The sequence below is a fragment of the Mytilus edulis genome, chromosome 10, assembly GCF_963676685.1.
Source record: "Mytilus edulis chromosome 10, xbMytEdul2.2, whole genome shotgun sequence".
In the NCBI taxonomy this organism is placed as follows: Eukaryota; Metazoa; Mollusca; class Bivalvia; order Mytilida; family Mytilidae; genus Mytilus; species Mytilus edulis.
Genome location: NC_092353.1, coordinates 34,055,894 through 34,074,303, shown reverse-complemented (window position 1 = coordinate 34,074,303; position 18,410 = coordinate 34,055,894). Strand labels below are relative to the sequence as shown.

General features: G+C 31.8%; 1 protein-coding gene across 1 annotated transcript; it reads right to left on the bottom strand.

Annotated features, from left to right (window-relative positions):
- Nucleotides 1-756: 756 nt before the first annotated feature.
- LOC139490981 (bcl-2 homologous antagonist/killer-like) lies at nt 757-10,885 on the bottom strand. Its single transcript, XM_071278164.1, has 6 exons — nt 10,689-10,885; nt 8,893-9,149; nt 7,871-8,014; nt 6,129-6,315; nt 3,479-5,525; nt 757-2,945 (listed from the first exon to the last, which is right to left on the bottom strand). The coding sequence occupies exons 2-5, from the start codon at nt 9,138-9,140 to the stop codon at nt 5,418-5,420; spliced, it is 687 nt and encodes a 228-aa protein (XP_071134265.1). The 5' UTR covers nt 9,141-9,149; nt 10,689-10,885; the 3' UTR covers nt 757-2,945; nt 3,479-5,417.
- Nucleotides 10,886-18,410: the final 7,525 nt, after the last annotated feature.

The window sequence follows — 18,410 nt, the reverse complement described above, 5'->3', positions numbered from 1 at the left end:
AATTGTAAGAAAGTTTAGTCCTTATATCTTTAGTTTTCTTTTGTCAATAAAATCATTTCATAAAATTTGTAACAAAAAATTTAACATTCAAACAATTACAATGCCATAAAATAGTTTGGACTAGTTAAGTATTTATAAAAGGTATAGATTTTTAATTATAATAATTTATCATTCAGGTCAAAAACTTCCTCTTTAGAGTCATTTCATGACAATTATTCATAAAATGGAAGCAGATAAGAATTTTTTCTGAGTTTTTTTTTCACGAAAAAAGTAAACCAACTAGTTTTCACCTCGACTTTTTGTTAAAACAATATCTATGCCGGGTGAAAATCCAAACTTTCTTTTTTTTCTATTATCTTTTTATTATTTACATCAACAGATGTCCCGAGAACATGAAATTCAATTTGTTTACAGTGGATTTCATGAACATATCCTTCATTACACTAATGAAAATCATAATAAAATATATTATTGGTAATCAGTAAAATGGTCATATAATTAACTACATGGTTCTGTGCTTCATAAAAAAATATCTGCATGTTATTTAAGGGGGAAGACCTTGGTTCAGGGAGATAACTCTTTAAATCAGTAAAGCGTTTGTGAAAGTCAAGTTCATCAATGTATTTTAAGCATTTACCTGAAACAGATTGAAAATAATCTATGTAACCTAGAAGCTTAGAATATGTTTTTGAAAATGGTTGACACAAACGTACTGATGATTTTAAGACTTATTTCCCTTCACCAAGGTCTACCTCCTTAAGCTCTTTAAATATCTATTTCTTGATAAGGGTGTAAATAAACTGGTTTTCATTTGTTATTAGGTAAAGCTAAATTTAAGTATCTTGCTCAATACTGCTTTGTAAGAAAATAAACAAGTATATAAATAGAATCTTGATTCGTCAATTTACGAAAATAAAAGTATCAAGGCTGACTTCACAATAATATCATATATTTGTAAATCACAGCACTTAAAGCAAAAAAGTATTACATTGTAATAAAAAGTTTACTTATCAATTGTTGAATGTTTAAAGCACATTACAATCTACAGTAAAATCCCTTTCATTGGATTCAATGAAACACACACAGACATAAGAATACACACAAACATAAAGTAAGTACTTTTATTGTCAATACTGTTTTTAGGTTTTTAGTTTTGTTCTATAACAAAAATTATGTAGGATTATCATTCTTATTTTGTGACCAATCTAATGTAAGATTATCATTTTTATTTTGTGCCCAATCTAAATCTAAGATTTTCATTCTTATTTTGTAACCAATCTAATCTAAGATTATCATTTCATCTATATATATATATGCTTAGATTGAAAATGAATATAACTAAAACTAACCATCAGTCTTGTCATTTAAACCTGTTCGATCTTTTGAAACTGGCGGTGGTTACAAAGATTATCAAGTTAACTTTGTGAAATGTGATCAAAACAATAAAGATTTGATCACTTTAAATGACCTTATCTTAATTTTTAATGACTACATGCATTTTATTATTGTGAAATGGTGAATATTGCTAACAAACTTTTATCTTGTGTGGATTCATTTCTTTTTTTTTTGTGGGAACCAATTTCGTAGAATGAGAACAAATTTATTAAATTCAAAATGAAAATTATATTAAATATGATGGTTTTCTCAACAACTGCATAAAAGCCAATACAAATGATAATAATACTACATGTACTGTAAATTCAGAAATTATTGCGATGTTTTTATTATTGCAAAAAATATGACAGCGTTGTAAACGCAATAATTTAAACTCGCATTTTGAATTGTTTTATATCAATTAAACAGGATTTTTCTCAAAATCCTTAAATTTAAAATTGCATTTAAGTCTAAAATGACACAAAATCGCAATAATAAATGCACGCAATAATTTCTGAATTTACAGTTCCTAAGTAAAATCTAACCGGAAGCTAGGTTATCATTCTTAAAGTTACTCATTTTAAGTAAGTTAAGTAATTGTATATTTCCCTTTTATCATAATATGAAATATTGAAAACAATTTCATACAAAAAGTTGAAATGTCAACTATGATGACACTATCAATATGACATCATAACATAAAGAGTGACATAGTAACTTATTTGAATAATGTGGAAGGTTTGTAATCAAATGCTTATGTTGGTCTCTAATGATAGAAATTTATGCTATGAACTCTTCTAGAGATTATCTTATCTTGAGCAAATAAAGTAAATCTGAGCAAGACCTTAAACTAGATATGTTGTATCTCCTATGATTGTTAAAAAATAACAGAAACACCTACAGAATATGAAGACAAAAAAAGATGATTTCAATTCTTGATAAAGTGCTTCTCCAAGTTCACCTTATGCACATATTAACACAACAATGAGAGCGATCATATAAACTTTTTGACAAACAAAAAAGAGTGTGACATGTAAAAACATGAATGAAGTCCCATAACTCAGAAAAAGTATAAGTCAAAATTGTTTAAAAGTATGCAGACCCTTAAACCACTATTCTCAATAATTTGGTATGAAGTAAATCACTTGAGGCATTCTTGAGCTAGTGCATGACATGCTAACACCGGACAAACAATATGTTCCACAGATTCTTTCTTGATATAAACGACAGCTGCTGCACATATTTACATTTATCTAAACTCCATTCAATATACATGTTCATCTTTACAAACAAAAAACATAAATTTTCATAGAGTACTGGCCATTTATACTTTATAAATGATATGTGCTATGGTTGATGAAAATTCTAATTACATCACTAAATATAAGGTCTAAATATTTATTACTAGACCCATAACACAACTTGTCATCTAGGAAAAAATCACCAGAGATATTCTGATTTCAACCAGTATCAGCTGCTCCCATTTGTTTTCAATAGTAATGATCAAATGCAAAATAAAAGGGTTCAGGCTGTTCTACTGTTTGATTTAAAAGAGAGTCAAGAAGCAGAACCTAGATAACGGTACACCTATCTTTCAAATGGTTATGTCATTATTTTCATGTGTTCCCAACCCCTCTCAAAACCCATAGCAAACTTCAGGGAACACCCCTTACAAATCAGTAATATCTGATGCAGTTCTGGTTTTTCTTTCATATAAGAATGGTAAAAACATTGAAAAGATGACTAGATGGCCAACATTATTACCCTTTTTCATTTTAACATTTGGCACTAGATTGTATATTCATATCTGATTTAAAAGAGAGTCAAGAAGCAGAACCTCAATAACGGTATACCTATCTTTCAAATGGTTATGTCATTATTTTCATGTGTTCCCAACCCCTCTCAAAACCCATAGCAAACTTCAGGGAACACCCCCTTACAAATCAGTAATATCTGATGCAGTTTTGGTTTTTCCTTCATATAAGAATGGTAAAAACATTGAAAAGATGACTAGATGGCCAACATTATTACCCTTTTTCATTTTAACATTTGGCACTAGATTGTATATTCATATCTGATTTAAAAGAGAGTCAAGAAGCAGAACCTCAATAACGGTATACCTATCTTTCAAATGGTTATGTCATTATTTTCATGTGTTCCCAACCCCTCTCAAAACCCATAGCAAACTTCAGGGAACACCCCCTTACAAATCAGTAATATCTGATGCAGTTCTGGTTTTTCCTTCATATAAGAATGGTAAAAACATTGAAAAGATGACTAGATGGCCAACATTATTACCCTTTTTCATTTTAACATTTGGCACTAGATTGTATATTCATATCTGATGATTGTAAATGACTCAAACTCTCAAATTATAATCGCTGAAGTACTAATACATATATAATCTGCCTATCTAATATGCATATCACATCAAACAAATTTTAAAATAAAAAAATAACCTCTTTATTGGTATCCTACATTCAAAATTTGCAAATGAAAATTGTATTTTTTTTTTTTAAATATTATGAGGAAAAGAGTTCAATTATTGATGGATCATTTGTATGGAGAGTAGAAAAAAAACTTGGTATCTAAATTATAATCAATAGAGCTAAGATATTGAAAATTTTCTTCTTTAATCCATCAAAAATTTAATTGGATTAAATGTTAAATACATGAAATAATAGTTAAATACTTCATTATATTTACAATTCAACCTGAGTTTAATCATCAAACATGAGACTACACACAAAACTGTTGTTTGTTCTAAACAACTGGACACCATGCATTAATACATTTATGTCATGTTTTGCAATTAACAGGAATAATTTGCATAAAACATATAAATATATTAGTATAAATAAGTGTACAAAGAAGTATTTTATAACTACAATTATGTCAGGAATGTGGATAAAATGAAGCTCAACTCTCAAATTAAGGGGAACAAAAACATTATGTACTTGATTAATCATCACACAGGAGAAAAATGTGTAAAAATGTAATTTCAAATCTATTTTCCTTAAACTATGATATTAAAATTAAATGTTCTATTAATTCATGTTCTTTCTTTATAATCAAAGCAAGTTGAAACCCATGTCACAAATTATGACCAGATTGTCTTAAAATCCCATCTAAGTGATATTTTCCTTTCAAAGATTTTGACTGTGTAACACATGCAAACTCAACGTTGGCCTTAAAAAGGCAAGTATGTCCTTTAGATAATGTTGCTCATCAAATATTACAAATCAACACTTCACATCTGACTAAAACAAATCCAAATAATCTCTTGCAAGTACAAGACTTCAACATTCTGAATAGTAAAATTGCATATAACAAAATAAATTAAAAACTAAATGCACCAACAAGGCACAAAGATAACAAAAAACAATAAGGTTCTTTGATCACAGTATGAAAGGCATTCAGAAATTCATTTTCAAAACCTGTGTTAGTACATGGGTTTTTTAAATAACACTAAGTACATTCTAAATATGTGATCTGAGCAAAGAGAATTATATTATTACTGAGGAATTTTCAATTTTGGGGTTTAAGCATAAACCCTTGAAGATGAGTATGGTAGGCTATCTTGTAATTTGGGCAAAAATAAAAAAAAGTGTGCTTGTCCATGATCAAAATTTTACACTATCCAAAACTAATTTACCAGAAATAATAGCACTTGTTGTTGAAAGGCACTTGAAAAGAAATCTTAAAGGATGTTGTTTTAGTAAATCTGCCTGAAAAATGCTAGGAAGTGTGATCTGAAGTACCTTCCTCCCCTCTCTTAATAACTTTATTTCTAGAAAAGTTAAAAAATTTCATTTTCTTCCTAAATGTACCTATGACCATTTTTCTAACAATTTTTATTATAAAATTATAAATTTAATATATTTACAATTGTTAAAACAAAATATATCTACATTTGTAACAATTAATTATGCATATTTTAATCAGCATATTTTATTAACGAGAGATCTGCATGTGGTTACCACAAGATATCACCATAGAATGTCTCTACTATAATAATATCTAACACTAGGTGTCACTCTAAGTTAACTTCCTCTTTTGAAATACAACACTGCAGCTACAGCAGCAAGACAGCACACACCAACTGCTATATAACCTACACTAGAGGGTAGGGTGTAATTTAGGGCATCACTCTGAAAATATAAAACGGTAAGATTTAAATCTTGTATCCATTATTTTACAAAAATGTTTGAAAAATAACAATCAAATTAATTAGGACAAAAAGCCTTTGTTATTACCAGCACACATTTTTGTAATAAGTATACGGGTCAAGTGTTTTCTGGTAAGTCACTTTAATAAGGTTTAAAACATTGTGCAAACTGCTTATTTTTTAACATTATTTATGAAATCCAGTCCTGCTTTTTAACTGCAGTTTTGTACATTGTCAACTAGAAGTTGAGATTGATAGAAGCAGTATATTCTGTGGATTATTTGTTCTTATGGTACTGATTTTGGATTAAGAAAGTGAAACAATATATTTTTTACACAATCTGCATACACATGAATTCAACCTACAGATAGATTTTTTTTTTCACTTGACCCATGAAATTCCAGAAAATAAGACTGTTTCTTTACCTGATGTAGGTGTAGCTATTTATAACAAAATAAACCACAAGATAAAGATATCCTACCAAATATGACTTGTTTGGATCAGATGATAATTAACATATATCTTCCTCCATCATAGACAAATATAACAAGTTGTAACACAGTATCAAGTAACTATGACAACTTACCCATCCACCTCTTTGTACAATCCAATCCACTATTTTTTCCCTGATAAATCTCACTACATAATGAACTATTAGTTTAACAAACTGTCCAAACTGAGAAGCTTTTTCTTTGGAAACTTCTATCACAATACGATAGGCAAAACATAGTAATGCTGCTACACGTCCCCAGTTAATACCTTCAGCAAAAATTCTATAAATAGACAACAAACATGGAATGTAATTAATGTTAACAATTTGTTTAAGATATAGCGGTATGAGGAGTTTTTTTTTAAAGCTTGATTTTTTAAAGTCCACTAGCGGTAATAGAACTGGTTATATGCAATAAGTATATAGAAATAAGAAGGTGTGGTATGAGTGTAAATGAGAAAACTCTCTATCCTTGTCAGAATGTCTGAAAAAAAATAAACCATTACAGGTCAAAGTATGGCCTTCAACAGAGTCTTGATTCACACTGAACTGCAAGCTATAAACAGCCCCAAAATCAGTAGTTTAAATGAATTCAAACAGAAAAACCAACTATCTAATCTAAAAAATAAAACAAACAAAAAACAAGAAACACTTAATATAAATATGAACCACATCAACAAGTGACAACCGCTGAACAACCAGTTCCTGACTTAAAATGGAGGCATTTTATTCACTAGTTTTTGATATAATTGTGTGATGAAAATATTTGTTTTATTCAACATATGTAAAATTAAAAATACCAGCAAATTGTTAAAAATGATGTGTCGCAGATTTGGAAAGTGCATTCCGGCACACATTACATCTTATCAGTGCATTTCAACCAAATATGAAGTATTTCTGTTTTGTAGCTAATGTCGCAGAGAAAAGTACAGAATTTTTGTTCTGACAATATAACAAATGTGTGGTAGGAACATATGGGTCAATATCTTTAATTTTTTTTACATTGGCGGTAATGGTAACGTTTTTTCCCGTTGCTCAGTCCATATCGTAAACTTGGACATGTATGATAGCTCGTTTCCAAGCTGTGACATTTTCACATATGTGGTTAAATTTTCGGGGTACGAAATGAGATTACTTTTTCCGTAAATTAGCATACCCCGAACATCCTTTCGTGATGCGGCTCCTTGTGGCAAAATATCCCCTTTTCAACACAATAAGTTCTTTAAAAATTTAATACTTTGAACACATTTAATAGCTCCATATTTTTTTACACATTTATTCTATGTTCCTCTACTTTCCAAATCACCACAAATGGTTAAGCTCAGTCATTTGTAAAAAATAGAAACATGTAAAATATCACTACACAGAGATTTTTTCTTTACACGTGACTTTTGAGTTCCTCATTTCGAGGCGCATTAGGGATGTTCTCCCATATATACAATTAGAATCAAGTGCTTTGAATTACTGAGGGGTAAAGATTGCTTTGATTTTGCATAGTAAACTCAAAATGCATAGTATTAAATAAATTAGAACATATAAGGCAATATTTTTAATTTCAGAGTTATCTTTCTTTATCTATAATTGTATATAGAACAGATTAATTTGTATGCCATGCACAATATGTATTAAATTAAGAATAAAATACTTTTCTTTACATTATGGTTATACACATGCACATCATTTTATAATCAAAATATCTGAGTTCATTTCATTAATAAAATGCTTTAAGTAGACATGGATAGTATCTATTTGAACCAATAAATTTATTTTTGACAGTTGTTTACAGTGAATGAAAAAATAATACCTTTACGTAATAAACCAAAATTGAACTTGCTTACTTTTTGGCAACTCTGGCAAATACATCATATGCTGTGTCTTGAGTAATTCTCAACTGTTGTATCATATCACTGAACTCATCAGCATATCTCCTATTTATATCATCACCAATGATGGCAAGCTGTCTGCCTACTTGTGATGCTTGACTGAAAAATAAAGGTGTAATATATTATGACATTATATGCTTTGAATAAGAAAGACCAAACATGTATATGTGTATGTATCCTGGGAAGCTGCAATAGATGTATCAGTTTCATCAGCACCTGCCAAGGCTGTTTTGTGTCTCACAGTATTTATAGGGAAATCAAAAATTTGTACATTCCCCATCAAGAATGTCTTATTTTCTTTTAGTCTTATTTTCTTTTAATCAACATAATGTACATTAAAGTTGCTAAAAACAGTAGTGAAACATAATTTTTGTGAACATTTCTTCACCATAAAGCTTTTATGAGGTCAAAAGCAGATCAACCATAACAACTAATTTTAAGCATTTAGCAGGAAGTAGACCTGGGCATCACAATCATATAATTTAATGATTATCAATGTGTTTACATTATCAATACATTTAGGTATAGGGACCTGGCTTTAAAAATATTGTTATCTTTTCTATTAGTGACTCAATTTATTTTAAAATATTTTCATACATGTATATGATATCTGCATTGAATCATATCACAACACAGCTTACACAGGCCAAGATGAGATTCATAAGCAAATTTATGATTTTGATTAAATAAATCATTTCCCTATATATAGCTAGTAAAGGCTTTTCCCCCTATATATAGCTAACAAATGTTGAATGTCCTACTTGAATGAAGTAATTCCCTTACAAATAGTTTTTAACCTATTGATTTTCATCAATTACACAGGATGTCAATTTATTTCTCATGATTTTTTTTTATAGAACTTTTTCAAAGTATTTGAATGTTCTTACTATGCTACATGTACCATTACTTCTGTTTTCAGTGGGCATGGTGGAACTAAAGGTCTTTTATTTTCTTGCTATGTAATTGTATCATATTACCTCAGTGGGTCAGATGTAAAATTCATAAACTCTTGAATCTGAGGTGTTGTCTCAGTTGAACTGTCGTCTGACTGACTGGATAGGTCCTCTGTATATCGTTCAAATAAAAAATTTCTCACAACATCCTCTGTCTCTTCTATAACTTGTTCCTCTGATTCTGGAGTTACCTGCCCTTTACGAGGTGAAAGCTGCCTCATATCAGATGGTTTCTTTCCACCACTTCCCGAGCCTCCATCCCAGTAGGCCATACTTCAACCCTAAAAAAAAAGAAATAGATACACAAATGTAAATAACATTATCATAATTTAGTAGTCCATCCTATCTACAATGAAAAAGTTCAAAATTAAACAGTAGAAAGTATGAGGAGAATCTTGATTCATAAAATATTTCGTTTTGCCCTCTGCTTCATCAATTTTAGATTCAGTATACATGTATTTATAAGAACCCTTCTTCCTTTTTTTTTTTTATTTTTTATATGGGGACAAAGTCCCCAATATCCATGATAACAGTAGAAAAATCAATAAAAAAAAAAAAAAAAAATCAGGAAAATTTTCCCGACTTTTTTATTGTACTAATGAACTCAAAATCATTCAATTTTTTTAATGTCATGTTTTGAATTCCCGCATCTGCTTAGAATTCTACAATGAACTTCCTTTTTCCGGTCTCGTTTGTATGAAACTTTGAGCAAAATATATATCGATCAGTCTAGTATAAAATAGGAAGGAAAGCAATACCAATTTCATTTTTAATAATTCCTTGATATGAAAAAACGTTGCCTGATAATAGCATTTCTTTGTTTACATTGCATATGACGTCATAACTTAAATAATGTCACAACTAAAATCCCTAACAATAGACCTAAAATCAGAAACGTTACGGTATTTCGGTTTCTTTTTTCTAACAAATATTTAAGTAACAAAAAAATAAAACATACAGACTTCGTCCCCATTTACAGGTAATGCCTGCCTCATATTATGGGGACAAAGTCCCCTATTACAATAGAAAAATCAATAAAAAAAAATTTTTAAATAAATAAAATCGGGGAAAATTTCACGAAATTTTCATTGTACTAATGAACTCAAAATTGTTATGCTTTTTTAAATTCTCGCATTTGCGCAGAACGCAGAAATCTACTTCCTTTTTTCGGTCTTGTTGTCATGAGACTTTTGAGTTGTCTAGTAAAATATAGGAACTCAAGGAACACAATACCAATTTCATTTTCAATAATTCTTCAAATGTCTTTGATATGAACACGATGAATGAACGTTACCTGATGATCGCGTTTCTTTGTTTTCATTGAACATGACGTGATAACATAAATAACGTCACAAGTAAAATCCCAAACAGAACCAAAATCGGAAATGTTACAGTATTTCCGTTTCTTTTTTAACAGATTTTGAACTTACAAAAAAAATTAATTCATACAGACTTCGTCCCCTTTCACATGTAATGCCTGCTTCATATTAACAATTAAGGCGAAATTACTGTGTGTGAATGAACCCTGAATTAACATGTAACAAGGATGAATGAATCTTATCCTTTTCAGTGAAATTATAGGACACAGAAATGTACATGTTTGTTCTTGACTTGGCCTGAATGAATGACTGAAGTGAAACCCAATAAAAATTCTTTTCATTTCAAATAAAGAAGATGGAGATTTTATATTTAGCAACCTTACTGACAATCAATTTTCATTTGACAAATAGACAGATATGTAGAAAATTGACACACATGTCGAATAACGCTTTGTTGACAAAAGTATGGCGTAAGCATGTTCGATTCTAAATTTAGCTTACGCTATGGAACTGATTTCCAACGGAATTCTTTCATGAAACAGTTATCTGTGTGGCTCAGGGCTTCGTTTTATATTGACAGTATTTTCTTATTTTGGTCTACTACTGTTTTTATTTTTGAGATAGTTATCCTTTGTGCGTCATGTTTTAAATCCCAGTGTTTGGTAATGGAACTCTCTTCTGAAGAAGTTAAAAACAATTATGATCCAAGGGAATACCCATTATACAACAAAAAATAATGCACCAGAAAGTACGTAAATAAATTTCAATTGTCTTTTTTTTTGTAAATTTATAATCTTTATAATATAAGGTATGCGCAAATAGGACTATAAAGTACAAAAAAGAAGACAATATCTAAATATAATGACTGACGAGTGTAAGATTTTCAACATGCAGTCGATATTCTATACCAGCCATGTCAAATTGCCAAATTTTGATTGGATAATACGATAATATTTTTTCTATCCCGTGGCTCAGCGGGCGTAATTTAATGTCACCCTCTCCTGCTAAACATTCACAAATAGATAATTTAAAGTGAATTAGCATCGACAAATGAAAGACAATGCGCATAGACTGTCAAAATCAAAATAAATATATCTTGATTCACGGTTCCGTGTTGTTTTTTCTAATAACTGTACATAACGTTGTTTTGTACGTGACGTCATAGTTCAGAACTTTCAAGGCAATGATCAAAGAACATTCAAAAATGGCATACTAGTATAATTGCATAAGACCACGAACAGCATTGTCAACCTCAGATTGACAATGTTTTCTAGGTGGAACAATTGGCTCTATTATCCTCTGAGCTATCATACAAATAGTGTACTATGTGCGGATCACTACTGGGTGACTTTTAGACAAAAAGAAAATAAAGCAATCTTGAAAAGTTCTTTCTGATACGTATTGATGATGTCTTATCGCTGAATAAACAACGTAAGAGATATTGTATTATTTCAGTGACGACCGCATTGAGAGTTTGCCGATGATCTCATATACACCAATTAGTAGTCATATCACACATAATGGCTTACTTTTAAACAAAGGTCTAACCTTGCGACTTGTTAGGATTTTGTTTGACAAACTCTGACTGTACCAACCAAAAACAATGACCAAGTTAACTGCCAACTAGCAATTTTGTGATTAATTTTGGGGAAATTGGAATTCTTTCTTCTATCAAAATTATGATATAGAAGATTACAAAATAGAAAGTTTATACTTTATAAATTGTAACAGAAAGCGAATCACAAACCCTGAAGTCTGAATTTTTAGTTAAATATTACTAGGTCACCAACTCGTAATTTCCCGAAAAATTCAAGTAAGAAAGAAAAAGAAAAATCTTGTCCGAACATCTTCATGTGCAACTTCTACAATGTAAAAACAAAATATGTAAAGTGTAAAATGTTTTCAGATGTACTGATAGGGACACTTTTTTTCAACGCTAAGGTATTCATGTTAAGGTTGTATGAATGAAAATAAGAACAACGCACTGTAATTCATAAGTCTCATTTGCTGGAAGATTGCCATCAAACATGTACCACCTGCAGTCTGGATCGTTCACTCCGATATGTTGAAGTGTTTAAAACACCTTTGTAAATGCTGTTTTATTATAACCAAAGCAATTTGGTGGTTATATTTTTTGGCTGTATATCGTATATGTTTTTTTATTTATTGATTTGTGTATAAATCAGTCTGTTAAGTTTTCTCGTTAAAATTGTCTCATCTTTATCATTTAAGGACCTTTAATAGCGTTCTATGAGGTTTGAGTTTTTCTCGGAAATGTTGAGGGCACTATGGTGACATATACGTTGCTAAATTATATGTCGTTTCGTCTCTGATGGAACGTTATCTCATTGGCAAGCATTCCACATCTTCGTATTTTTATCTATGTCTTATGTTCTCGAAAGGAGTATAGAAATGTCACGATTTCCCATGTTTCAATGTTAACGTTTACCTCTATTGTCTATCGTATTTAATTTTAAATCGGCACCATGTAACATCATCTGTTAGGTTATATACCAACCAAGTCAACAGTGCTTGGAAGTTCTGGCTAATTGAACAATCTGTATGGCCCTTAGTAGCCAAATTTGACCGTTTACCCAGAATCAAACTTTAAGTAAACATAACACTTTAACACTTTTAATTTATACCATCCAGGGAATATTTCTGAGTAAATGTTTTTCATGTCACTTATTTGCTCTTTAAAATCAAAGCAAAATAGGAACGAGTCAGCAAGTAGAAGAAGAAGTTCCGATGGGAAGGCAATATATGTTGAAACACAAATTATCTAAACGTAACCAATATCATGGCACCAAATACACAGTAAACATTATAGAAAAGAAAAGCAAAACGTATTCCCCAAGTGGTTGTAGACTTTGACTACAACTGGCATCTATTCTGAATGTCTGATCGGTGGCAAATAACAACACTTTTAAAGGACTTTAAAGGAATATATGTAAAGCTTAGTTTCAGTTATTTCAGTTGTTCTTGATAAGATTACCGAAGTTAAGCCAACCAGACATAAAAACATAAAAAAGGCCATGATTGTCATATATATTGATGAATGCGCACCAAAGTAACAAAAAAAAAAATGACCATGTTAAAACATCTATGCCACTAGCTTGTTTTTCTGTACAGAGGAATTATAAAACAGGTAAATTCTTGAAAAAGTGGTACGCTTGATCAAAATGAAACGATTCGTGAGTTTCAGCATGTCCAAAATCTACAAAAATGTTCACATAATGGGAAAATCAAAAATTAAATATCTATACTAGAATGCTTAGATACTCTGTGTTGCAAACTGCAGATAATTATTCAGAACAAGTAACATAATTTGGTCATTGACTGCCAGACACCTGCCCAGACATGCAGACACTGACCGTCTGTCACTTGCCAATTAATTAACTACCAGACACATCTTCAATGACTGCATTAAACCTGTCCATCATTGAACTACTGGACACCTGCCCTTCCATTGACTGCCTGTTGCATACCAATCAATTAACTGCTAGACACATCTTCAACGACTTAATTAAACCTGTTCATCCTGTAACTGCTGGACACCTGTTCATCTGTTGACTGCCTGTTGCATACCAATCAATTAACTGTTAGACTCATCTTCAATGACTTAATTCAACCTGTTCATCATGTAACTGATGGACACCTGGCCATCCATTGACTTCCAGACATCTCCCCATCAATTGACTGCCATAAACCTGCCCATCCATTGACTGCCAGACACCTGCTCATCCATTAACTGCCATATACATGCCAATCCATTGACTGTCAGACATCTGCCCATCAATTGACTGCCATAAACCTGCCCATCGATTGACTGCCAGACCCCTGCTCATCCATTAACTGCCATATACATGCCAATCCACTGACTGCCATACACCTGCCCATCCATTGACTGCCAGACACCTGCTCATCCATTGACTGCCATACACTTGCCCATCCATTGACTGCCAGACATCTGCCCATCAATTGACTGACAGACACCTGCCAATCCATTGACTGCCTGACACCTGCCCATCCATTGACTACCAGACACCTGGCCATCCATTGACTGCTATACACCTGCCCATCCAATGACTGCCAGACACCTGCCCATCCATTGACTGCCATACACCTGCCCATCCATTGACTGCCAGACACCTGCCCATCCATTGACTGCCAGACACCTGCTCATCCATTGACTGCCATACACCTGCCCATACATTGACTGCCTGACACCTGCCCATCCATTGACTACCAGACACCTGGCCATCCATTGACTGCTATACACCTGCCCATCCAATGACTGCCAGACACCTGCCCATCCATTGACTGCCATACACCTGCCCATCCATTGACTGCCAGACACCTGCCCATCCATTGACTGCCAGACACCTGCTCATCCATTGACTGCCATACACCTGCCCATACATTGACTGCCTGACACCTGCCCATCCATTGACTGCCAGACACCTGCTCATCCATTGACTGCCATACACCTGCCCATACATTGACTGCCTGACACCTGCCCATCCATTGACTGATAGACACCTGCTCACCAATTGACTGCCTCACACCTGCCCATCCATTGACTGCCAGACACCTTCTCATCCATTGACTGCCAGACACCTGCCCATCCATTGACTATCAGACAACTGGCCATTCATTGACTGCCAGTCACCTGCTCATCCATTGACTGCCAGACACTTGCTCATCCATTGACTGCCATACACCTGCCCATCCTTTGACTGCCAGACACCTGCCCAGTCATTCACTTCCAGAAACCTGCTCATCCATTGACTGCCTGACACCTGCCCATCCATTGACTGCAAGATTCGTGCCAGTTCCATAACTTATATAGGTCTGCTGATATATTTGAAAAAACCAACCCAATAGTTATCAATAACTTAACGAGAGTACTAGCTTGTATTTGAGAGACAAAAACACAAAAAAATCATGTTGCACAATGAACCATGGAAATGAGGTCAAGGTCAGATAAAACCTGCCAGTCAAACAGGGTCTACTAATCAATTAATAAACCAAATATAGTTGACAGATATGGACTTGACAACGTAAACTTTACCTTGATCATTGATTCCTGAAATGTAGTCTAGGACATGTGAACCTGGTCTGATGGACAAGGACATCAAACATTTGACAAAAAGATACTTGGTAACATAAGCCTTCAATTTACATGGTAAGAATAATTATCTAGCCCCTGAAATACATTGATTGATTGTTGGTTGCTTAACGTCCAGTGGCAAATATTTCATGCATATTCAGGACGAGAACAAGTTCACAATAAACACAATAGGTAGGTTGATACAATAGAGGCCATCTGGGATGATGGTTGGGGAAATTTGGACTGCCACTGGAAACCCCTGAAATACATGTTCATGTATAAAGGCTTATACAAAAGCTGACATTGCTATACCTGATTGTAATCCATATGTTTCATATTCTGCAAATTTTGTCATCTAATTAAGGATGTTCTCTTTTGTTTTTGGATTTTTGCAAAATATTTGGAATCCTCTGGTTTTATCCATGTACAGCCATTAAAAAAAATCGTAAAATCCTTGCTTACCCCAATTTTTAAAAATTATTCTAATACATATATTTTAAAAAGCCATATTTGAAAGAGCTTCTAAATGTATAATGTATGTTAAAGTCTAGAGAATCAATTCCTGCCAAATTTTCCATGGCCTATATATCAACAACAAGGACACAGACCTGATTTTTTCTGCTTTTTAGTTCCTTTATTTATATACTATCAATTTATAAGTCTTTTAAAGAGCTTGTATTATTTTGAAACAGGCTAGCGAACATGGTTAACAAAGAAACAGAGATTCATATATAATGTTACATTTCAGAGAAACATATATTAGTCTGAAAAAAAATTTACAGAATAAATTGATATGTTCATACAACAGTATTGCATAGCTAATAGGAATCTGAATAAAGATAAAAACATGAGCATAAAACTATTGTGAAAATGAGGTTATGGGTAAATAATTAATCAACATACCAACTTGACTTAAATTGTTGCTGACACTTAAGCCTTATCATAGCCTTGAGAATGGAAAAATAGAGCATCAAGATATTTGCAATGGGTAATGATGCTATCACCACTAGAAAAGTCACACTGAGGCTCATACCAAGGAAATTTTGTTACATGTTAGACAATAATAATACAACTAACCAAGTTGATAAGACTCATTTAATAGGACAAAGTTAACAAACTACATATAATACAAGAATGCATATATTGTTTATCATTTGAAATAATCATGATTATTTCTGTTAACAAAACAACATTAAAATTTTTAAAATGTCACAAAAAAATCATTCCAAAACTATTCATATGGATTTCAGTTATTTTACTGTGAGCAAATGACTGAGTATTATGCTGTAAGTATAAATTTGGGTATTTTTATTTAATATAAATTCACTGAAGAAATTCAAAGAACGTTTACAGTAAATTCAATAAAGATTCTATATAAAGGTTGAAAATTGTATCCAAATGGTAAAATTAAGCTTAATACTGTATTATCAAAATCAAATCTTAAATTTATTAAGGCCACTATATACAGGTATATACAGGGCTGATTCCGCTATTTTAAAAAGAGGGTGTTCCAAACACAGGATAAAGGGGGGTGTGTTTCAAGTGTTTCAACCATATGTCCCCATTCAAATGCATTGATCGTCAAAAAAAAGGGGGGGTCCAACCCCTGGACCCCCCTGGATCCGCCAATGTATATATTTAATATTTTTCAACCACCCTTTCTGACATTAAATAATTATGATAACCTATTAAGCAAGTCAATCTAGATTTATTTTATTACTTTCAATTATACTAAGAAACAATGGTGTTTCCTTCTTTGAATTGATACTTTGAGTATATAAAATATGAACACAACTATTAAGATGAACTTAACAACTATCATCAGAGGCGGATTTGGGAAAAATTTGGATTAATTTATAAAGAATCACTGAAGTATGACCCAAGTGGCTCCCTCTCATGCAGTCAGTGGGCCCCTTCTTATGAAAATTTCTGGATCCGCCACTGATTATATCATTATATTAAACATATTCATCCCCCACAATATGTCACAAATGATCAATTATAATAAATTTTAAATTGTCAAATGCAATTCTGTTGCTGTCCAAAATGAAAATAACTCATAAATCTTTAAAAGATATAATCAGTATACAAATTCTGACATTTTAATAAGAACAAGATATGTGATCTGTTTCCTGACAATCTTTAATAAGAACAAGATATGTGATCTGTTTCCTGACAATCTTTAACAAGAGACAATATATATTTGATTATATATATAACAACTGTATATATCTTCAGCAACAAACTAGTATATTTTAACAATAGAAAAATGTCTGTGTTATATATACTCTGATTGTTTTACCAGTGTATACTTTGACAGTATATGTTAGGAAATATTTTGACAACATTTTGAACACACGACAAGTAGATTTTAATAGTATTTTAACAAGAGACAGATTTAAGTAGAGTATATTTATTGATTAACTGTATACATACATATGAAAAATTACCAAACTATGTGATAATTCAACTAATGTAAGAAAGGAATTGGAAAACAATAAATGTATTATATATTACTGTCAGACCAATTATCAAGTATACTTGGCAATACAAAAATATCTTCCTGTAAAAGCATGTTAATTAAAAAAAAGCTAAATAGCATGTATAACATATATTTATAAAAGTACATCATTTAGTCAAAGACAAGGTATTTTCAGCTTCTCAAGCACAACCCATATTCAAAAACACCAATGTAGACCGGGATAAAAAAGAAAAATCATTGTTATTCCTTGGTCCCAGTCAAACATTTTTGTCAACAGTTGGAAGTTTTAAAATTTAATTTCCGATGTTTTTACAGAGTTTTAGAAAACACATCCATGGAAATGATATGTATGTTGATGTCAACAACTGCAGGTTGTTGTTGTTTTAAAGTGCCTTATAAAAATAGCCAATGTGATTAAAATCATATCTTTCACTTTGGTCTGACAGATTTGTTTTTCTGGGTGTGTAACCAAACAAAAATTGTCTTGAGGAGCAAATACTTTGTACATGGATTGTATACACTTTCCATTACTAAACATATGGGAGCATGGGTGTTACTTTTTTTTATACCTACAACCAACCATAATATTAGAGTTTTATTTTACAAAAATTCTAAGGAAAATAAATGC

Bases quoted from the DNA above. Each gene is read 5' to 3' on its own strand.
- LOC139490981 (XM_071278164.1), bottom strand. From the start codon at position 9,140: ATGGCCTACTGGGATGGAGGCTCGGGAAGTGGTGGAAAGAAACCATCT. The intron at 8,015-8,892 runs GTAATATGATAC...TTTATTTTTCAG, and splicing joins TTTACATCTGACCCACTGAG to TCAAGCATCACAAGTAGGCA. The intron at 5,526-6,128 runs GTAAGTTGTCAT...TTATATTTTCAG, and splicing joins TTGTACAAAGAGGTGGATGG to AGTGATGCCCTAAATTACAC.